The 24,281-nt window shown below is 43.5% G+C and overlaps 1 protein-coding gene across 1 annotated transcript in view; it reads right to left on the reverse strand.

Annotated features, from left to right (window-relative positions):
* KDM2B (lysine demethylase 2B) overlaps window positions 1-24,281 on the reverse strand; it is a 164,356-nt gene that overhangs the window by 77,695 nt on the left and 62,380 nt on the right. Inside the window, exon 9 of the mRNA XM_054006986.1 lies at window positions 6,210-6,325. Coding sequence (XP_053862961.1) covers window positions 6,210-6,325 — 116 coding nt within the window. The remainder of the gene's footprint in view (window positions 1-6,209; window positions 6,326-24,281) is intronic.

The raw sequence follows: 24,281 nt of genomic DNA on the forward strand, positions 1-24,281 counted from the left end.
TGCATACATTGCAGCAGGATTATGTGAACTGCTCTTAACACATTCTATGCAGTTTAACTTCTCACCTAACCAACAAGTCTAACACATGTCTGCCCACCTTTAATGAAAACTGCATTGCACCAGAAAGGCTCATTATTACAGGCAGTCCATTTTCTTTAAACATGGGAGTCTAAATAGAACGACTAAATAGAGCATCTGGAAACTCATACTGGCACTTGGCTGTGCAAAACAGACATTTACACACCTGCCTTATGATCAGAGCATCCACCTGTGGGATTCAGATGTTCTGCTAAAATGTCCACATTTGAAAATTGTGCCCAGAGTAGACAGTCAAAAAACCTTGCATCTGCTCCCATTGTAGGGGAAATTGAAACACTAAACAATAAAACAACATGTCATTAAAGAAACTAAGTGCATTGCAAGGTAGAGTATAAGTAATCCAAAATGTTTACCAGAGCTGAGACCTCAAACTCAGCACAAATGTAGCTGGCAAATCTGAAGCCAGATGCTGTCAAATGTTGCTGAGGGTGATGCAACTGATTGCTGCTGCAACGTTCCAAACATTCCCTAAGTTGTGGGTTATACAGCACTGTACTTCTAAAAAACCAAAACCTAGATGCGAGAACAACATTCAACCCCAGGGTGTTACAGTATTGGAGAACCCTTTTTCCTTTTGGTTTGGTTACATGTCAGAAAGAAGAGATCATGTCACTTATCACTATTACAGAACACAAGGGAAATTAGCCATGCTAAAATATATGCTAATAAAGGAACTCAAATTTTTCCAAGAGAGCACTGCAGGAAACAAAATTTGCAAAGAATTGACTTACAAACAGGAAGCCGCCTTCCACCCCTCAGCCTTCAAAAGGTTTTCAGCCACATGCCTGGGAATATTAAAGACATCATTGCTCAACATTTGTTGACAGATTCTGAGCTTCACCAAATTTAGTTGTTACCAATGTTAATTCAATGTGAAAGACAAGGCAGTAATGCATGCAGTGCTCCCATTATGTATATCAATCTTTAATATTCAATTTGAGTTCCTAATTGCCTCACTATCAATGTTCCAACCCACAGCAAATCCCTCCATGCCTCTGTAATTCGCTATTTGCCTGAGATGGCTCTGCTTTATAAACCTTCAAAAGTAAGAGCTACCATATGTAGTAATAGATACTGTGCAAAGGTCTACAGTGCCTTTTGCTGTAGAAGCAAATCTAAGATTGACAGTGGTTTAAAAATTTCTTAAATGTGCTTTATGCAAAAGCATAAATGAGTACATCATTTATGACCTTCCTAGATATTTATTAGTTGTAATGGATGCGAATTGTATAACGTACATGCCCATACCTTTTCCTATTGTATATCCATAGGTCAAATGAACTTTAAAAAAAAATTAATTATGAAGCCAAAAGTTATCTGTGATCCATTTACAATTTACTATCTAATGTATCTTCTGCCGGGGGACTAAATCCTGCACCAGCAGGGGGATAGACTAGATAATCTAATAGACGTTTTCCAGCTCTAACTTCAATGATTAATAATTTACAATCCACTGAATATATTTTTAATTATTCCTGTACAGTGAGAAAAATTCTCTCTGGAATATGATCGTTTCTACAGTTCAAAGTGAAATTATTTTTGAGACTTGTACAAAAAAAAAAAAAAAAAAAAACCAAGCACATGTGAGGCACGTTCTCCCCTAGAATGTATTAGTTTCTTACACTATAGCTATTAAAAAATCATTATGTCTTCTACTTGCATTGAATCATTCTCATCACAATATTTTTAAAACAATTTTTTTAATTAATTTGGGGGGAAATTAATCTATCAATTTTAAATTTTAAATTTAGGTTCCAGAAAACAGAATCAGTAGCAAATACCATCATCTGTGAGTGACCACCTTACGTATATATTTTGAATGCTTGTATCCTCATACAGGTTCAAATACATTAATGTGACTAAATCTAGATCAGCTAAAAATAGCTTAACATTTCTTCTCCTTCGGTAATACTGAACCCATAACACCCCTAAGCCAAAATGATGAACCTTTGCATCGCAGCCTGCTCCGCAGTTACCCAAGCTGGTCTAGCAGAAAGCTAAACAGCTTGGCCTATTTGCCTAGCTGTTAATTGGCCTCTAGGAAAGGCAGACTGCAAAATGAAAATCTCTACAAACTGCAAGGCTAGAGAATAATTGTTTACCTCAATTGCACGTTAGAAGCTGTTTCCAACAATAGACGTGTTTTTTATTACTCCTTAAAAACTATTTTAAATGGCTATAACCCTCTTTAAAAATCTCCCAGGGATATGAGAAATTAAGATAGAATAAGCATGACAAGTGTACAAGCTAGGGGGTTTTATTGGGCTCTAAATCAGCATTACCATTTCAGCCATGTATTATCCTTGTCTTAGCTGCTAAGACAATAACAACTGCACCTAGCATAAAAATGGCTTTGAATACCAGCAATCAAAGATGATTAAGCATTATACAGCAGGTTTAAACACAGTGAAACCTCCATAAAATTGCTCTGTGCAAAATCAAGAGGGGAAACACACCCAGATTACACTTTGATTTGAGTGTGGCAATTACTTTGTGAATCACATCATGTAATTTACTTCTGTGTTACACACAATGGAAAGATCAATACTCAGGAGAAACCCATCTGCAGTCTGTTCACTGGCGAACTCGCTTTCAAGTACATTAAACACGATCTGGCTATACCACTCAGTGAGGATTATTCAAATAAAGAAGAAATTACAATATTTGTTCCACAAAGTAAACTGAATAGTGCATTCTGTTCATTTTGAAAACATTTACTCTTAAGAGAGACTTGTATAATGATTTCAGGATTTTTTTAATCACCATTTTACAAAAAACATGTATTTTTATTTTCTCTGTCACGTTTTATTGCAGGTCAGTTCATTAGTGTAGGGTTGCATACACATCTTTGTTATTGTAGGGTTACTTGTGAGCATTTGATTAGTTACATGTCTTTGTTATTGTAGGATTGCTCATGAGTGCTGGACTGAGTATAACATTATTATCATATAGCTGCATTGAGTGCTGAGTTTGTTGCTGTAGGGTTGCTTGAGCTCTGGGCCATTGGCAGACTCCCCCCCCCCGCCCTTTTTTAAGCACTGAAACATTTATTTGGGGAGGAGGAGGCGGGAAGGATAAAACATTACATGTACTTCGCAGAAACAATCTTAGATGAAACCTACAAGATTAAAAAGGTTAAAATGTGGGCTTCCAATCTTGAAAGCGTCCTTTTCCAAACAACAATTTAAGGGAGATTTTCAAAGGTAAAAATGGCAGGTAGATGTCCCAACTTCTCAGTGCAAGTTAGACCCCTAACTGCTCATTGTGACTTGGCTAATGTCTCCCTTAGTGTAATGCTGATGAACGTTTGAAAAGCCAAGAGCCACCCTAACTGCCTAGGAAGGAAGAGCTGATTTTCAGAGGTGCTGAGCATCCGCAGCTCTGATTGAAGTCTATAGGAGCAGTGGGTGCTCAACTCCCTAAGAAAATGATGCTCCTACTCTTCTATTGCTGCAGTAATATAATCGGTCTCTTTTTCCATCTTCTCCATGGCTTCCTATGTAATTCATTCACACACTGTTTCTGGTTTACATCTTTCCTCCATAGCCCTCTCTTCTTCCCCTTGTCTCCACTACTGTTGACAGCTCATGACCCAGGCTCACAGATTTTCTCCTCTCTCTTACATCCAGCCTCCAATATCCCCTGCCAGTCTTTTTGCTACAATCTCTCTAAAATCCTTCCTTTCTGCTCTACCCCAATGCCATTCTCTAGCCCTTGTTCACCTCTGGCCTTGATTATGACAACCTCCTTCTCTGTTGCTTCCCTGCAATTCATCTTACCTCCCCCTTTGATTTACTCTAAATGCTGTTGCTAAGATCAGCTTCCCCTCCTGGCACTCCCCTATTCAAATCTGTCCACTGCCTTTCGCATCAAGTTCATGCTTCCCGTCAAGGCCACGCAAAATTCCACTCCTGCCTTTGTCTCTGTTCTTGATTCCTCCTACTCCCACTCTCACACCCTTCGTTCTGCCCAGATCTTCCTTTTAACTGCCCCTTTCTGCCATCCCACCTCTCCCGCTGAGAATTCCTTCCTATGTGCCAAATATTCCCTCTCTCCATTCAAATCCCTCCAGGAAACCAATACCTTCTATCAATGCTTAGCAATACAAGACCTATCGGCCTTTGTACCCCCTGGAAAGTAATGGAGTAGCATCCTGGTGTCAGAACACTGGAATGAGAGAGGCTGCACAGGAAAAAGGCTTTGCACACTGATGAGGAAATGGTGTAGAGTCACTAAGTAAAATGTGCACGATTCAAGCCAAGGCCCTCACCCTGTGTATTGTGTCTCTGTTAGAAGTGTTTAATTTAGACTGAAATCCCTAGGGGAGGGACCATGCCCTCTTGTAGGAATGAACAGCACTGAGAATACTGCTCGTGTTCAATAAATTACAATATTAAATAGACCTTATATATGGGAAAGATTTACTAGTTATCCTGGTATAAATAACACTAACACACAACCTCTCTTTCAGTGTAGACACTTATTCCAGAGTAAGAATGGCTTATTTCAGTTCAGCTTAAATCCCTTCCCAAGTGATATAAGCTAAAATGAACAAAGCAAATCTTACACTGGAATGAAAGTGTCCACACACGGGGTTATACCAGTATAACTGTATCAAGACTGTATATAAGAACATAAGAATGACCATACTGGAACAGACCAAAGGTCCATCTAGCCCAGTATCCTGTCTTCCGACAGTGACCAATGCTAGGTGCCCCAGAGGGAATGAACAGAACACGTAATCATCAAGTAATCCATCCAGTGTTGCCCATTCCCAGCTTCTGGCAAACAGAGGTTAGGGACACCATCCCTGCCTATCCTGGCTAACAGCCATTGATGGACCTATCCTCCATGAATGTATCTAGTTCTTTTTTCAACCCTTTTACAGTCTTGTCCTTCACAACATCCTTGGGCAAGGAACTTACATAAACTGATGGTTGAATATCTGCATTACAATACTGTGGCAGACGAACAAAAAAACAAAACAAAACAAAAACACCACATGGGGCAACTAAAATAGAATGACACTTCTTTGAGATTTTTATTAGTCTTATTTTATCTAGCTAAAAAATAATTATAGCTATTAAGTAACTGGGATTCTAACCAAAGATCCAGTTCTCACCCTCCAAGCGTAGAACCCATACAGTCACTTACTCCATGATCTGATACCCTTTCCCACTATGTGGGTGTTTTGGCCAGATGTGTGGATTCAATGCCCTCTCCCCCACCCCAATCCCCAAAGTTTCCCCTGCACTGGCGTGGAGCTGCTGTGGAAGAAAACTTTCCAGAGTGCAAACAATGAGTAATGTAGTTCCCTTGTGCAGCTTTTGTATGGCTCCCCCATTCCACTCTGGGCAGCAGAACCATGCTAGTTCCATTGGTTCTCTGGTCTTGTTCGCCCATACCAAAAGGGAAAAGTGTACCCTAAAGGGCAATGTATCTCCATGCAAAAGGAAAGATGTTTACACTGGTGGTTCTCAACCAGGGGTCCGGGGCCCCCTGGGGGGCCGCAAGCAGGGTTCGGGGGGCTGCCAAGCAGGGCTGGCATTAGACTTGCTGCCTGGGCCCCAGCAAGTCGAAGCCCCACCGCACGGGGCTGAAACCCAAGGCCCGATGCCCTGCCACCCGGCACTGAAGCTGAAACCAGAGCAATTTAGCTTCATAGGACCCCCTGTGGTATGGGTCCTGGGCAATTGCCCTGCTTGCTACCCCCTAATGATAGTCCTAGCTTTTATATGCAGAAAAATAGTTGTTGGAGCACAGATGGGCTGTGGAATTTTTATAGCGCGGGGGAGGGAGGGAAAGGGCTCCGAAAGAAAAAGGTTGAGAACCCCTGGTTTACACTAGAGGAGGTCAACGGGGACATAAAACCAGACAAGAGACTCAACAGTGACTAGTCAATGGGAACTGGGGGCAAATAGGTGAGCAAATCCCACCAAGAAAAATGGACTTAGAGGGCCTTGTTGCCTGGCATTTACCTTCTTGTTCCAATCACTGTGACATGGAGATACCGCTAGTTCGTGTCTTTCAGAAAGGGACATGAAAAGGATTTTATACATGATACAGTCAAAAGGAACTGCACACTTAAAAAGAGAATCAAGCATCCTTACCCTTGTTCTGTCCTCAATTTCATAGACGCGAAGCTGCATGGGAACATTAAAGCTATGCAGGATATTTCCACCAAACACCAGAGAATCTACTGGAGTATAAACTGCATGTATCCATCCTAAAGAGGAAAAGCAAAGAACTGAGAATGCCTCATGCTATGTAGGATCACAAAGGACTTTACAACCAATCACAAATTCTCATAGATCACCAGGAGGAATACAAATATTATTAGTCCCATTCTACAGACAGAGAAACTGAGGCACTGAGAGGTTAAATGACTTGCTCAAGGTCACACTTCAAGATTGCTGTAATAGCAAGAAAGTGTTTGTATGTGTGTGTATAATGATAGCTCTAGAGACTGAATTGCTCTATTTAGCCACAGAACAGCTACAACATGGGGGGAGGCTAAGCAAGCTTCCCTTACACTTCTGCACCAATGTGAGTCAACCACAACCCACAGATGAGAAGGAAGTTCACTCTCCATGGCCCGTTCAGCTCTTAGTCTCTCTTCTGACATCACCAAACAGGGGCACAAATCATGTTAACAGTGGTGGCAGGTCTGTGATGTGCAGATGGATTGAGACACACCAAACTTGTATCACACAAGGCCCAAACAGCCATCAGACAATAGCAACTTAAGGTCACTACCAGCCATCTTGTAGAGGTAAAAGCTCCATATCCCATTACCAATTCTTCAAAACAACTGAAAATATTTTTATTTGGCAAGTCCTTAGTGTTTCTCCCACTACAGCTGATGAGATTGCTAACAACCCAATCCTGCAAGGAAAGTTCCCTTAATGGACTCCAAAGGGAGGTGAGGATGCTCACCACCCATGGATCAAGCCATAGCAGTTCAGGCAGCTGGCTTCTCTGCGTTCCTTCCTCTGCACTATTTGCCTGTCACGTGATTAGCTGACGCATGGGATACCTAGGACTCTAGACTCTGATCTCAGCAGTGACAAAGGAATTGATCCTACTAACGATCTGGGACCCCGGGAGTTTGTAACATTAATTCTTGTTGAAATCAAAAGCATTTCAATTAATAAACCAGCAAGCAGAGCATAAGGGGTTGTCAATTTCTTCCTAACTGTGCACTGCTTTCCATTAAAGCTGGGGAGGTTTTCATTTGCCTCAAGATCAGTGAGGCAGCAGGAAAATGCAACCTGGGCCTACAGAGTGACCTCTCCAGCCACTAGGCACAAAAGCATTTCCCCTGCTAGAGCTTGCGGACCTGCTGGGTTATGCTTGGGAAGCCCTTGAACCACCATATATGACAGGACATTGGCTCACAGTGCTTTCACTGAGAAGCATTTAGTAGGAGAGGGACAGAGAAAAAACTCAAGTTAAAATTTTCTCCTCAGGAACACAAAGCCTTGTTCTTGGTTCATTTTTCTGATTTTACGAATCTAATTCCACATGATGAATCTAATGAAGTGAAAATTACAGGTGCCCAATGGTAATGGCAACTCTGGGTTATTATTGCAGCTTTCTTACAATAGGTATAGTAAATTTCCTCACTGACTCACTCACAATCAACAAGGAAGTTTGTCACGCCAAATCAATCTAGCTTCTTTCCTTCCTCACAGGGGCAACTGCTGCAAGAAATAATACCCTGCTTACTCAGTAGTTTTTTATATATGCATATCCAAGACTAGGGTAACCTAGCGATCAGAGCAATAGATTGGGAAACAGGATTCCAGTGTTCTGTTCACTGCTCACCCACGGGCTCTGTGTACACTTGGGAAGTCACCTAACTTCTCTGTGCTTCACTTTCCCCACCTGGAAAAGAGGGTTAACACTTATAAACTGGCTTGGATGAAAGCTGCAATTGATACTGCCCATGAAATTTAAAAAACAACAACTGAGTAACGAAGATTTTGACATCTGTAATGGCCTTTTGGTGGATACATGCAGCAGGACTATAAAGCCTCTTCACAAGCAGATCAGTGCACCATATCACATTAAATATATCAATTAAACATACAAATGTAATTTAAAAACTTGTAAAAATAAATGGCTTTCAAAGAGAGGGAACCTAAATAAAGTTACGGCGCTTGGAGTTAATTGCTTTTACCAGATGATCAAAGATTCACGTGACATAAGGGAAAGGGTTGGAACTGTGTGTAAAAAATTAAGCTGCTACCAGGTCTCAGAGACTGATATGTTGGGTAGAATGGGGTTGCATCTGGCAACTCAGGGTTAACCTACTCAGATGAGGTAGGTATAATTATTTCCATTTTAAGATAGGGAAACTGAGGCTCAAAAAGGTCACAGTGAAGCAGTGTCAGAGATGGGAATAGAACCCATGAATCCTGACTCCCAGTCCTCTGATCTAACCATTAGGAAACACTCCTCTCCTCACAATACATCCCAACACACTGAATTGTAAATACTGGATATGATTGCTTTATTAAGGCATTTTATAATGCTATCAATTGTTCTAGGTTATTTAAAAAATCTGTTGTCAGAGATTTACGACTCTAATGTAAAAATTCACTGAGCAGAAAAAACTGTTACTAACCTTTCCGTAACTGTTGCTCTTCAAGATGCGATGCAGATGTCCCTTCCACTGTGGGTGTTTGCACGCTCCAGTCCACGGTTGTTGGAGCATTTTCACCCTCAGCAGCACCCATCGGGGCAGCCTGAGCATGCCTTCTGCTGTCTCATGCATATCACACGAGCATAAAGAGTCAAGCCAACCCAGACTCACCCCCCCCACCCCCAAGTTCCTTCCTACTGGAAGTACTCCAATAGCAATGGAAAGGAGGGTGCATTGTAGACATGTGCAAAACATCTAGAAGAACAGTAGTTACAGAAAGGTCAGTGATCATTTTTTCTTCTTCGAGTGACTGCACATGTCCATTCCACTGTGGGTGACTCACAAGCAATTCTATTTGGAGGCAGTATTGGAATCTATTTGAACAAGGACTGGAAGACCACTTGTCCAATTTTAGCATCATCTCTTGATTGTTGAGAAATTGCATAGTGCGAGGTAAACATGTGACATGCGGACCAGGTTACCGCTTTGCAACTGTCTAATACACATGAGCCAGAAATGCTGCACAGGCCACTTGGGATCTAGATGAATGACCCAATATTCTATCTAACAGCTCCACATTAGCCAAGTGGTAACATAAGCAAATGCAACTGGACATCCATGCTGAAATCCTCTGTGTAGAAATTAGGCTGCCCTTCATGCTGTCCACAAATGCAACAACAATTGAAATGAAGATCTGAAAGGTTTAGCCTGTTCCAGATAAAACACGGATGCTCTTCCAACATCTGGAGTGTGCAATAGCTCTTCTCCCTTCTTACCATGAGTCTTTGGAAAGAAGGTCGGTAAGTACATTATTTGGATGATATGAAAAGAGGAGACTACTTTCGTAAGGAACCTTGGATGGGGACGAAGGTAGACTTTATCTACGTAAAAAAAGGTATACAGAGGATGTGATACTAATGCCCTCAACTCCCCTATTCTCCTGGCCACTGTAATGGCTATTAAAAATGTTACCTTCGTTGAAAGGTGTAACAGACAGCAAGTCACTACAGGCTCGAAGGGAGGATCCATCAGCCCAGTTAAGACTAAATTCAGGCTCCATGGTGGAATAAGACTTTGTATGTGTGGAAACACCTTGTCCAAGCCCTTTAAAAACCTTACAACCATTGGACTGGAATAAAGGAAGTGTTTATCCCCAGGAGGGTGAAATGCCAATATACCTGCTAAGTGTACCCTAACTAAACTAATCACTAATCCTTGATGTTTCAGGTACAAACATAGTCCAGCCTTTGCTGAATAGAACCAAGGATGGGGGAAGACACCTTTCAGCCTTGACCAGACGGAAAACCTTCCACTTAGCAAGGTAAGTTGTCCTCGTTGATGGTTTTCTACTATTCAGCAGTACCTCCTACACCTCTCTGGAGCAGGACTCCTCCACCAATGTTATCCATGAAGTCTCCAGGCTGACTGGTGAAGAGCCTCAAGGTTGAGGTGGAAGAGGTGGCTGCGATTCTGTGAAACTAAGTCTGCGTGAAGCGGGAGCAATAGGGGGACTGATTGATAGATTTGAGAACTGAGAAAAACAGTGCTATGAGGCCAAACTGGGACAATCAGTATAAGATTGGCCTTGTCTGGTTTGGCCTTGCACAGAACTCTGGGTAGAAGAGCTATGCAGGGGAAGAGTGTACAGAGACCCTCCGACTATGGCAATAAAGAAGTGTCCATCAGCTAACCTGGGCTATGACCTGCTCTGGAGCAGAACTGGTGTCATTTTGTGTTGTCCTTTGTGGCAAACAGATCCACTTGGGATGTTCCCCAGAGCTAGAAAATGGACCTTGCTATGTCTGGGCCAAGGGACCACTAATGATGGTTGATAAACAACTTGCTTATGTGATCTGCCAGTGTATCCTGAGTCCCCAGGAGCAGGGCCGCCGTCAGAAGTATAGAGTTACTGATGTAGAAGTCCCAGAGCAAGACTGCTTCCCAACAGAGTAGTGAGGACTGGGCTCCTCCCTGCTTGTTTACATAAAACATGGCTGTTGTATTGTCAGTCAGCATCCTGATGCAAGGAAGGAATGCCATGCAAGCTACACGGACAGTCCGCGGCTTCCTGATGTTTATGTGCAGACTGAAATCTTAGGGAGACTAGAGATTTTGTGTCTGCAGGTGTCCCACGTAAGCACCCCATCCCAGATCCGAGGCATCTGTGACTAAGGTAAGTAAGTACGCCCCACCTCAGCACAACTCCCCTGAATGCACTGTTGGGTCTAACCACCAAATCTAGGGAGGATAAGATGCAATTTTGTACGTGCACTAACATGCCTACGTGGTGCCTTCTTGGAGAATATATATCTGCCACCCAGCCCTGAAGGGATCTGAGGCACTGTCTGGAGTACTGGACCACGTAAGTGCACATGGCCAAGTGCCCCAGAAGTCTTACCATGGAGAGAGGATAAGCCTTCAAGTCCAGAAAAAGGCTTCGCATTGCAAGAAACCTTGTCTATGGTAGCAAGGCCCTGGCCATTGGGGAGTCCAGGACCACTCCAATAAATACTGTTTTCAGTTTCAGAGACAGGACTGACTTGTCTGTGTTGATTAACAGGCTGAGGATGCTGAAAGTGGACCAGATTATGCAGATTCTGGACACCACCTGCAACCTGGACCAACTTCTTATCAGCCAGTCATCCAGGTAAGGGAATACATGGACCCTCCCCCTGCCCCCCATCTCTAGAGGAAAAGCTGCTACCACCACCATATGGTCTGTAAATACAAGAGGGGCAACTGAGAAACCAAAGGGGATGGGCTGTGAACTGATAATGGCAGCTCCAGATGGTGAAACTTAGAAATGTTCTGTGGCCCTGCTGAATTGCCACATGAATGTAGGCATCCTTTAAGTTGAGAGCAGCATACCTGTCCTCAGGAAATAAGGGACGCGAACGTGACCATCCAGAATTTCCCCTTTTTTTTTTTATTAAATAACTGCCTTGTATCTAAAATAGGCCAAAGACCCCCTTTTGCCTTCGGGATCAGGAAGTATTGGGAGTAAAAACCCTTTCTCTTGAACAAAGATGGGATCTCCTCTCTAGCGCCTACAAGAAGAAGTGATTGTACCTCTTGCAGTAATGCTTTCTTGTGAGAGCGGTCCCTGAAGAGGGAGGGGGAAAGGGGGCAGAAATAAAAGGAAGCGAATATCCCACTTCCACCGTGCTTAAATTCCACCAATCTGTTATGATGTGGGTCCAAGCATGATAGAAGCAGGACGAGCAGTTTGCAAAAATTAGAACAGAAAAGTATGGCACTCTCAGAACAGGTAGACTGCTCTTGACCGATCAAACTGAGCTGCTGGAAGAAGCCACCTGCCTCTACAAACACCAATGGTTGCAGAAACAGAGAGAAGTGGTGGTAGAGATCACCATTTCTAACCTCTGCTCCTTTTCTTTGGTAGTTCTTGGGTTCAAGAAATAAATCCCTGAAATCACTGACACTGATGATGGCAGAATGCCTTCCGCTGAGGGATTTCAGCCTCACTCTAAAATCCTTGAAACTATGCAGAGTCTCGTCCATCTTTTCTGAAAAGAGCAATGATACCTCAAAGGGTAAGTCCTGCACTAGCTCTAGCACCTCTGGAGGGAGGCCAGAAGAGTCCAGCCAAAATGAGCACCTCATTGTGATGGCAGAGGCCATACTGTGCTCTGCAGAATCTGCTTCATCAAGACATGCCACCAGAGCTGTTCTGGCAACCATTTTGTCCTCCACTATCACAGTGAGGAACTGAGGCTCCCAGATGAGGTGAAGCAAGTCTCTAAATTTCAAAACCGTATCCCACAGAGTGAAATTGTAGTGTCCCAGCAAAGCTTGTTGGTTCACAATGTGAAGCACCATCCACCTGTGGAATAAAACTTACTCACAAATAAGTCTAGTGTCTTGTCCTCTTTACGGTTGAAGCCTGGTGCCTATGTTGCTCCCATGAGTCCCTGTCTTTCCTTTTCCTTGGCAGCTGCTACTACAAGGCAGGTGGAGGAGGGGGATTATATACGTGCTTGAACCCGTGTGAGTGGACATAGCACCGTCTCTCCACATTTTAGCAGCCATCTTAGCAATCAGAAGCAGGGAAGCTGGGCTCTGCCAAAGGATCTCGGTAGGCTCTAAAAAAGCCTAATTTATTGGAAGAGCTATTCTAGTAGGGGCCACACCAGTTTGTGGGATTTTTTCTGGACCTCCTCCGGATGAATATCAAGTCATAGCCATTCTCTTTAACAGCATCTGATGAGTCTGAACATTGTCCAGAAGTGGAGAAACAGACTCCGCCACAATTGCCTTACCAGGAGATGAGGAAGAGGATACTAACAATACTGGGGGCTGGTCCAGTTCCTAGCTCTCTTGCAACTGCTGCGTGAGGGATCCCTTGGTGCTGGTCTCAGTACCAACGCTATCATGCTTGTGGCAGTGATGCTCCTGATGTTCAGCAGATTGAGCTGGCCGAGATGGCTGCAGAGATTTTGACTGGAGGGGGGGAACCTTGTGGGTTCCAAAAAGGCTACTGGTACAGCTGTGGACCCCAGCTATGCATAGCACCAGGGTTCCTCCTGTAAGTTCCCTGCTGGTACTAAGGCGGAAACCAGGCCGTCAAGTGGCATATCCCTCTGATGGGACCAGGTAGTTGGGATACATAGGAACCCGCTTCAGAGTCTGATGAGGACAAAGCTTCTAATTGAGATCAAGGCAATGCCATACCCACCAGTGCCAGAGAAGGCGGCTCAGACTCTGAAGAAACGGGAGCCAGGGATATCATCTATGGCTTTCCACTAGACACTACCGGCCTTACTGGCACCCTGACAGCCACATCCAGTGGAGCTGCTTGGTGTGGAGCTGAAAGCACAGGAGGTGGTACCTTGGGCACTGGTGCCAGGTGAGTCTCTTGAACTACTAATGATAGATGAACCAAGAGGTTCAACAGCTCTCCCACAGCCTCAGATGCCTCTGGAGTAGATGGTACCAGGAAGACAATCTGCAATATCATGGCACAAGGAGACGCCAATGAAGGTGTGTCAGGAGCTGGTCTCAACAGGCCCACAATGGGTTTTGGAGTTAATAACTCCCATGTTTAGAGGTGTGCTATGGGAAGTGCATACTCTCTGAACACCCTGCCAAGTCTTTAGCAGAGCTCATCCTCTTTGATTCCTTTCACGAACTTGGTACTGAGTCCAATTTCTGATCTCTCCTCTTTGGTACTGTGGATCTGCCTCTCCGTACCAGTAGTGCTGGAGTTGTGCTACTGATTAACGCCAAGATGCTTGATACCCAGACCGAAATAGAGGGCTCACATGGAGGCTGAAATGCCAATATTAGCAGATATTTTAACGTGCTGCCCTGTCTTTTTTCAAATGGGGCTGAAAGCCCTTACAAATGCCACACATGTTGCTCCCGTGAGCCTCCCACAAGCGCTTAAGGCAGCTGGGGTTAGGGTCATTATTCAGCATAACCTTGTCAGAGAGCATGCCATACATCCAGTACCAGGGCTGGTACCCAAACTGGGTGCAGGAACCACACAAAGAACAAAAACAAAATGTCTACAAAGTAACTAACTACTAAACTATACATGTGTACTATTTACAGATATAGAAAAAAGACTCGCAAAAGCAAGGACAGGGAGCTCCAACAATCATCACAGGCCGTAGGAAAGAGCTGAGAGGGGTCTAGGGCAGCTCAGCCCTTTATGCCTGAGCAATATGCACAAGTCAGCAGAGGGTGCTGAGGCTGCCCTTATGGGTACAGCTAAAGATAAAAACTCTCCAACAATTGTACACTGAAGCACACAAACACCTACACTCAAAGAACTTGACTTTAGAGGCAACAGCAGGCGGAGGTGGAGGGAGAAAAAGAAGCTATTGCTTTTGGTTCTTTCGTTTTATAGGGAGTGCAAAAAAATACCAACACAGGAGTTAGACTTTTGATATTGTACGGTGGAATTAAAAAAATATATTTTAAAGTGGCCTAGGTTGCTCAAATTATGTTCTCTCAGGGGAAATCCATACTTGAGCTATTGCTTTCGTTATTTCCTCCCCCATGGATTTTAGTCTCAGCGTATCTCCCTAAACCTCTCAGTCTCAGCCTCACAAGCCCCAATAGATATTAAGGGCTCTTGTGTTAATGATCCCCAAACTCACTAGTAGTGGACCCTGATGTGATTAGGTTACCGCTCCAGAGGAACAGTCACTGACCGTCAGGTCAATGCTCCAGCGAACAGTGCCTCAGGCATAATAAATCCTTAACAGAAATATTGCTGACAAGGAAGTAAATAATGCCCATTTTTGAGCCTGTCATTGCGAAAGAGACAGTAAAGAGGGCAACAGAGAATCTGGGGAACAATTTTCAGAGGCAGCTTCTACTTTTGTGGGTAATATGCTTAAGCCCACAAATCAAGTAGTTACTTATCTTACTATAGTATCTGTGCCTGTAGTTGTCAGAAACAAAACTGGTCCTGCTAAGGCCTTCTCAGAATATCTGGGCCCAAAACTCTGAGGCCAAGCTGAAAATCAGGCCCTTTAAATACACATTTTTTATAAAAAACAAACAAGAAATGACAGTAGTGCTGTTAACAGACTCGTACCCAGTAAGGAGACATTGAAATACAGTGAAACCCTGCTAGAACGCGATGATTGGAGTCCAAAAAATTCGATCGCGATAAATGCGCGGTCGTGGTATAGCGGGGTTACAAAAATTTACCATTTCAAGCCAGTCAGTTTCTCTTGGGCAGAAAACGACTTGCATTTGCGAACTGCCCATAACAGTAGCTGAAAGGGTGCAGGTCCAGCAGCGGGGGCTCTCAGCCATGCAGCGAGAAAGGGAAACACTTGGGGAGAGCAGGGGAGACGTGCAAGGGGCAGAGGAAGAGCCAGGAGCAGCTGGGGAGGAGAATGGCTCCAGCCGCTTTTTGGGGGGGAGTCGGGGGGGGGTGCTTTGGCGGCACTCCGGCCGCTTTTTGCTTGGGGCGGCCGGAGCCACCTTATGATCACATTATATCCGAATTCGCGTTATCGCAGTGCGCGTTATAGCGGGGTTTCACTGTAACAGCATTAAACCCACTAAAGTCAGAAAAAACCTCATAGGGCAGGCTACACTCAGATCTGCTGATAACGCACAACAGAACTGTAGGGCCAGAATGTCCTTCAGGCACATTACAGGGGGTGCAGACGGGCAATGCAGCCACTGGAGACCAGAAAGTCAACCAGAACTCTTTTTGTGGGCTCCCAGGCAGCGCAAATCAGTGCAGCAGCTTCGCCTTTCTTGGAAAGCACACAGTACATTCTTCTCTCTGCACTCAGCTATCTCTGCTGGCTGGTAAGGAAGGGGACCAAACCCAGGTCCGTGCTCTCCTTTTGGACTTCCTAGCCCTTTTGCACAATTAACACTCACAGGAGACCTAAGAGGAAGCAGGGACTATGCTCCCCCACTGGATTCAAGCCAGCACCTGCAGAGGAAGCAAGAAAGAGAAGATGCTTGTGCTCTCCTTTTCTTTGTGCACCCATGCGGGGTCCAGCAGAATCTGACTCCAATGTTGTACAACCACTTTCAGACACACTGTATCCTAAAATACTTCAGGCCTGCTTGATGAATGCAGTTACAGAGCTGATAATAGCACAGAAAGAGACCGACATTAGGAAGTGTATAAAGGGAGAAGAGATGTTTACAGATGAGATCAGAAATAAGATGGAAAGTTGACAAATTAGCATGACACAGGAAGTCTGGTCCAGAAAGTTAGAAGTTCCAAGGTGCAGACTCCTGCACTAACACTAACCAGATGGGGTATAGTGGAAAGAGAGATGAGGCCAGTGCTAGGAGAGTGGAAGGGGTGAAGAGGGGAGTACAGAGAGACAAGTTGTAAGTAGGAAAGACCTTTTACATTTCCTGATTGTAATACTGGGGGAAACAAGCTCAAGGAACGTACAAGCTCAGCTGCTACATTTGATTCATTCCCACAGCTCAGACATCAGCAAGTTATGAAACAACTAGATAACTGTTTGCAAACAAGAACATGAAGTGGCTTTCTGAGCTTCCCAATTCCAATGTGCAGCATCCACACAAGTGGCTTTTTAAAAAGGAAGAGGGTTTTCCCGAGTAGGTGAACAAAATGGAGCTACAAGGGTAACTGAGATCATAATCTGAAGGCACTGGCGTTCCCTCATTATCATCATGTATGTAATAATATACTACATTTATCTCTCAGTCCTGCTATGATAGGTCACCAGTACTATCTACTGGATGGAATATCAGATCTGTTTGCATGTATGATCATGTCATCCCCTAATGGATGCAATGTCAGACATGCTCATGCAGGTTTGAATTTTTTGACTTGTAATGGCTTATTACTGCTATGCAAGCTACAGTAGAGATCCCTTTAGTGTGTCTGTAATCAATCCCCCCCCCCCCCCCCCCCCAGATCCTATAGCAGACATAAGCCATGATATTACTGCACAAGCATGAATCTGTCATGGGTTATTGCTAGTTGTGAGATATTATCTGCCCCTCAGTAATAAGCTCATAAAAGCAAAGCACACCAAAAAAAATTAGCAAAGTTCATTCCATCTTTGATGCTAAAATAGCATAGGACTAATATTAGAACAAAGGGATTAAGGACTGAAAAAATCAAAAGCAGGGAGAATAGCACATTTTTGGTTGAAAAACAAAAACAAACACACCTACTATTACCTGAGACTGAAATTAGATTTCTGTGTGAGAGAGACTGCAGGGCTCCAGGGACTTGTAATGGATGAAAACCTTTTCCCTGTAGGTCATTCATTCCAACCTGGCCCCTGTTGGTAGTGGTACTATTTGATAGCTATTTGATGAGATTCAGTCTAATTTCTAATGGACAGAAATTGAAAAAGCAGCACCAGGCGTTGGCAGTCTCAGAAAAGGGATGAAAATCTGAATGAAAATGGAACCTGATCTACCCTCTAATTCCTCTGGTGACAGTTCCTATAGCTCAGAGTTGAGGCAAATTGTCAGGGTATAGCAGGGAAATCCTACACTGCCACTACTTGTGCCATTCTTCTCTGTAGGCAGAGGACTTCAGACTCCAGGCCTGTAAACCCAGCACCTTTCACCAGCAACAAAGAGAAGAGGTTGGAATTAAAAAGTACAAACAGTTTATTCACCTTTTGTAACCCCAATTATCAAGCAGCAACAAGAGAAAAGCACACTAGGTTGGGTGTTCCTAAAGTTGATCTTTATTATTTCAGTTCTTGGGGATTAATGAACACTTGCTCTTTCCCCCAACACTCCCTCCTTTGTAGAGTCCACAGTCAATACAGTGATGGCATTTTAGTCAGGAAGTTCAGAGCTAACCTTATCTAGTTCGCAATTACAGATCATTCTACTGCTCCTACCATACACTTGATTATTTAGCTGTTATCACCTTAGGTAAACCTGGAAGGTAAAATTAACAACAAATGCCTTTCTGAATGGTTTAAAAAAAAGATAATGAGATTCTATCTTCTGAAGTTCTATAAAACAGGCATTATTGAACATTCCAAACTTGTTACTAGATTTTGGGGGCTTGCAAATTCCTACTGTATCTTTAATCAACCATCTGAGAATAATAAAGGGCATTTAACTTATAAAGCTAAGGAGTAGACTATAGGCTCCAAGCCAGAGCACTGATGCATCTGTTTCCTTTAGCAACTGAACAATTGTTTGCTATATTGTAAAGAAAATATACTGTTCTTTTCCTATAGTTCTGCAGAACTTTGGTAGAAAACATCTAGTAAATACGTCTCAAAAATAAAGGCCAAAAGGGTTGACTGTCTAGTGAGATAATCAACCAATGGGTATTATCAGGAAGGTGGGACATCAGAGAGGAGTGGTTAGGTCATGATAGTGCTCCATAGCCCAAAATACCTGCAATGAGTCTCTCTTATGTTTGACAAGTAAAAAAAAATAACTTTGTCCCCAATAACATCACAGATAGTTTAGCAACTGTAAGCCTTACATCATTTAAATTCTGCCTTCAGCAAATTGAACAGTTAACCACTAATATATTGCCCTTCAAGACCATCCAAAAGATCTCAAAGCCCCTTACAAATATTAATTGAATCTCAGAACAACTCCCTCAGCTGGGGAAATAAAGGCACAAAAAAAAGCTACATAACTTGCCTAAGATCTCTAGCGAGTCCATGGACAATCTGGGAACAGAACCCTCAGTCTCCAAATCTTATCACCAATCACCCTCCATCACAAACAAGAAGCTGCTAAGAATTTAGAACTGAACGCAACACTGATGGTTCTAAAAATAGCTGGGCCAAAACCAGAACCATCTATCTGTAACCCTTTCCTTTGCAACCCTTGCACTTTTGAGGTTTACATATTGCCGCAGAGTGGTTGGCCCTTGTCAGCCGCACTTGTGACATAGCCAACTACCCTCCTCAGATAGGGAAAATGAAGGTAATGTGACCAGTGGATCATGTGACCCAATTAGGTATCTGGGGTAGATGAAGAGGCCTGAGGAGAGACCCTAGGCAGGAAGGCCTAAGAGTAGGGATGAGAGGGTTGCAGAGAGTTAGATGGCTTCTGCAGAGGACCCTGAAACAGCAGGGGGAAAAAGATTCCACATAGGTATGGCTGGGAGCGGTCTACCAAGGCAGGGAAGACGCCAGGCAGACAGGCCTGGGAGTGGCTTGATCAAGGGCAAATATATAAACCTTAACATACATGAACTTTGGTTTGGACTTTGAGGACTTTATTTTGAAACTGTTTGTGATATTAAACCAGCCCAAGTAAGGGTGATATGGGTTACAAGAAAGCTTTTGTGAAATTGAGGAGCCCTGAGCAAAGGGAAACAAAGAGGGATACTGCAGGGCTACTCCATGCCACGAGGGGGTGCTTTGGAGGTGGTCACCCCCTTTGTGAATCACACCCAAGGCCCCAGCATATATCCTCAGTGCAGGGGGATGGACTACCTGATCTCTTGAGGTCTCCTCCAGCCCTACATTTCTATGATTCTATCTTCCCATTCCATCCATTTCACTCCCAATAACAGCTTCATCAGAGGGAGTGTTTTAACTGCTGTGTTTGACTGAAAACAAGAATGCTGCACACACTTTGTTAGATTCTCACTTCTATCAAAAAATTCCAGTGATTATAATAATATTCTACATTCACAGTGTCTTTCCTTCTAAAAGATCCCAAGGCGTTTTACAAACTATACATAAAGAAAATCACTTTGCCCGCCAATAGAATGCTGCCAGCTCTGAGGTGAGGTGTGCTTGGTTTTAACAACATACAGCAACACTAAACAAGTTAGGAAAGGACGTGAAGAAGAATGCCATATCCGGTTAAAAGCATATTATCCAGTTTGGATTTTTGACAGGACATCAAAGCTGACAACCCTATTATTGTAAAAGTCCCATGGGATCTTTAATGACAATATAAATATACGGTCAAATTCTTGGATTTTATGTATCACACAAAAAATGATATCTCCAGTAGCACAATGACCTCCTAATACTATGCTGGCCTATGAATTCAGGAGGAGAGTTTTGTTTAGTGAGTCAGCAACACAATTTCCTGTTCTTTCCTTGGTGGTCTCCCATCCAAGTAATGACCCAGCTCATCACTGCTTTGCTTATATGAACTGATAAGATCAGAACCCAAGATGGTGTGGCTACTAAAGAACTGGCTCTCTCTCAAAGCTGTTTCACTAAATTTCCAGATCACACACTGCAACTTGTTCATTTGTTCTACGTATTCAAATTAAAACTACGAACATGGAAAGCTTACCATCTGAAAGAGCATAAGCAATGTGCTTTCTAGATTCTCTTTAGGCTGAGCCCTTGAATTGTACTAATCCTCCCTGCAATTAGAGACAAAACAGCGAGTGTCAAATACAGAGCCAAATCCTGCCTACAGTGCTCAAGGGTGACTTTCACTGAGGTCAGTGAAAACCCTATCCAAAGGGCGAAAAGAAAATCTAAGCATTCAGCTTTTGCTATTTCATCCACATTCTGGTAACCAGTGATACCAAGTAATTCTAAGGGTGTTTTCAGTCCACCTCTGTAGAGCCCATAGCCCCAAACACTTCTAGTAGCTTCATCCCCTTTATTTTCACAACTCTGACAGAAATATCATGAGCCAGATTTTCATAAGAGGCTTCCACTCGTACCTGTGCAATTCTGTGCATGCAAACACTAATACATACACATTTGATGCACTACTGTCTGCGCATGCACAAGAAGATACACAAATGGGGGTCACTTTTTGAAAATGTGACCCCAGAAGCATGAAGGCCTTGCAAATTATCTAGGGCGAAGAAGTGAACCAACACAATCCAAGCTTCTATATCATTATGATGACTGCAGGGATATATACGGGAAGGTGTAGTGTTATCACGCCTTTGGCATGGTCAAATCACCTACAATTTAAGTGACATACACAGGAAAGATGGGACATGCTTGGAGATCCAGAGGAGGAGGAGTTTTTCATTTTATTTATTATGTTAACATAACTCACTGTTTGTGAGTAACTCCGAGGTAGTGAGTTTTTAGAAGTACGCTGACGGAGGACAGTGAAGGGTGGTGGCTTGGAGAACAAGAATGGGGATGGCATTCCACGTATTAGTGGTGACTGAGGGAAAAAAAGCATGGAGAGAAGGAGAAAGGGTGAAGAAGATGAATGAGGACCAAAGCTGGATTTGTAGGTGGAGAGGGGTAGCAGGAGACAAGGTGAGAAACAAGACATTGGATGAAGGTCAATGGGGGGTGGGGGGTTCAGGGCACTAAAGGGAAGGACAAAAAGTTTAAATTTGAGGTAGTGGTCAAAGGGGAGTCACTGAAGAGATTCAAAGGTGGGGTAACATCGTCTGATTACTACTACTTTTTTTGAGTCGGGGAGAGTATTTCAAATGGATTGGAGGGAAGTGATCCATATATGAGAGAGGCCAGAGAAGAAGAAGTGGCTAAAGTAGTCTCTTGATTCACAGAACTCTCTGATAATGCTGTTCAGCTACTGGCCCAGTGCATCAATGGCCTAGGGGCAAGCTATAATCTTTTGTTCATGACCATCACTGTAATGGACTCCAAACACCCACTGCCCACAGACTGTTCTTGCATGTTGCCTTAGTACACAGACATGCAACAGAGAAGGAATCTAGAGCACAAATACTGCTGGACAAGCTCTTGATCTGATTGTGACAGAGATCATTTTTTTCTATTTCATGGCTATGATGCGGGCTGAGAGGCATCATCATCATCTTAAGGCTTTTCCTCCCCTATATAATCTTTGTAGAGTTTAGAGTAGCAAAAATGTTCAGTGTGGTGAGCAGCCTTGTGATTGCCTCCAAATGGAAATAGAATGAACTCTCTCTCATTATGAAGAATTTCCCATTACTTTAAAGATAAGATCAGTCAGATATGTGGCAGTTTGTGGACTCAATATCAAAGCAAGACCCACGTAACATGCCCTCTTACCTGGCTAAATTTCATCCAATCTAGCTGATGGAGGTTCAGGGTGTGCTGGCACCTTAGCCACATGCAAGACAAAACATTGTCCCTTATGGGTATTAAAAGCCAGTGGGGTGACACTAGGACCATTATTAATGGAAATTATGACTGCCTTCTTCCATGAGGGCAAGTTGCCGACCATCCTAAAGCAAGTGGTGGCTAGGCCTCTACAGAAGAAACCATCTCTTGACGGTGGCAGTCACACCAATCTTGAACCTTCCATTTTGGGAGAAGGTTATTGACAAACCAACTCCAGCTTCACCTAGATTTCTCTACTGTCCTGGAACCCTATCAATCTAGCTTTAGACCTGGGATGCAGAGACTGAACTATTTCTTTGGTTATTATTATCTGTTAAATACTGACAGTGGACTGATTATCTCCATTTTATTAATGGACAGAGACCAGGTTCCTTACTAATTTTATTAGGTCTTACAGCACTGGGTAAAAAAAATAAGCAGCAGCGAGTCTCAGAGCCTGGATCAACTAACTTGGGCTCATGGGTCTCTGACTATGGAGCTAAAAACAGCAGTGCAGATTTTCCTGCTTGGGCTGGAGCCCAGGCTCTGAAACCAGTGAGGGGGATGGGTCTCAGAGTCCAGGCTCCAATGCGAGCAGGAACATCTACGCTACCGTTTTAGCCCTGTAGCTCAAGCCCTAGTCAGGTGGTTTTTTTGGTAGTGTAGACATATGCGGATACTGTTGATCATGAAGTGTCACCAACTCATCAATGGGAACTGGTAGGAGGTGGACCGGGACCATTTTATAATGGCTCCCGTCATTTCTTTGGGGAGGCCCTAGATTGCTGTGAGAGGCACTGTTAATCTTCCTCAAGGACTTTCATGTAGTGTCCCACAGGAGTCAGTCTTGTTGTCCCCTCCCATTTAGGGCATGCTATAGCTAGAGCCTAAAATGAACATTGTGGTTGTGGCAGCACAGGCAGCAGCTTGGGCTAGCCAACCAAGTACAATCCCACACGACTCTTGAGTACATATTCAAGTGACTAGCCCATGCCACCATCTGTGCTGCTGTAGCCAGACTACTTTTTTAGGTGCTAACTCGAACAGAGCTTCCACGTGTACATCTACCTGCGTTGGGAATTACACCTTCCAGCTGCAGTGCAGACATACATACACATTTAGGGTGAGTCTGCTAAGAAAGACAGGTCTTGGCTACAGTGACACCAGTATGTTGATGATACTTAGACATGATCCTGCAGTCTTTCTGTGCTTTGCTGAGTTAAAACCCTGGATGAAAACCACATGGTTTAAACCCAATCCAGAAAAGATTACGGTGATAATGCTGGGCACAGAAAAATACCTTGAAACACTGATGAGGATTCTAACTGCTCCCTCCAGTAAAGGTTACCACCACCCTTGTCCAAGTCATGTACAGTCTCAGGGTTTTATGTGATCCATTGCTGATTATCTGATTATCACCGGCCAGAAGGGGCTTTTACCATCCAGGAATCTGTTACCTTACATCTCTGATGCACACCTCACTACAGCCTTCCATACCTTTGTCATCTTCAGGCTGGGATACATAATGTGCTCTTAGAATTACCCTCAAAGAGCACTTGGAAGATTCAGCTAGTGCAAAATGTGTCCTCCTGCTTCTCAAGTGGAGCAGGCCAATACAAACACATAACACAATGCTCTACTAGCTCCTGGCCTGTTTCCAGGTGCAATTCAGGTGTTTGTTATCATCTCTAAAGCCATAAGTGGCCTGGGACAGACTCTCCTCATCTATCACGGCTGTTGCATTCCACCTGTATACTTTACTTATTGTAAGGCTAAACTCCAGGAGTGCGCAGCCTGGCATTCTTAGGGGAGGGCCTTTAGCTGTAGAATTTCCTCCATCCACAATCCATCCAAGATTGGGAATTATTGGGAAACCGTGCAAGATGCATTTATTTATTCTACATCGTCTTAGTTTGTATTTGTAACCAGAGAGCACTTGTCTCATGAATAAATACAGGCTGGGTGGGTTTCATCTATACCAATTCTGGATTATACATGGTTGTTTGATAGGCACCAGGTATGACAACAGGAACACTATAAATAAATAAATACTTAGTTCTTAC

The sequence above is a fragment of the Malaclemys terrapin genome, chromosome 16 (assembly GCF_027887155.1).
Source record: "Malaclemys terrapin pileata isolate rMalTer1 chromosome 16, rMalTer1.hap1, whole genome shotgun sequence".
Taxonomy (NCBI): Eukaryota; Metazoa; Chordata; order Testudines; family Emydidae; genus Malaclemys; species Malaclemys terrapin.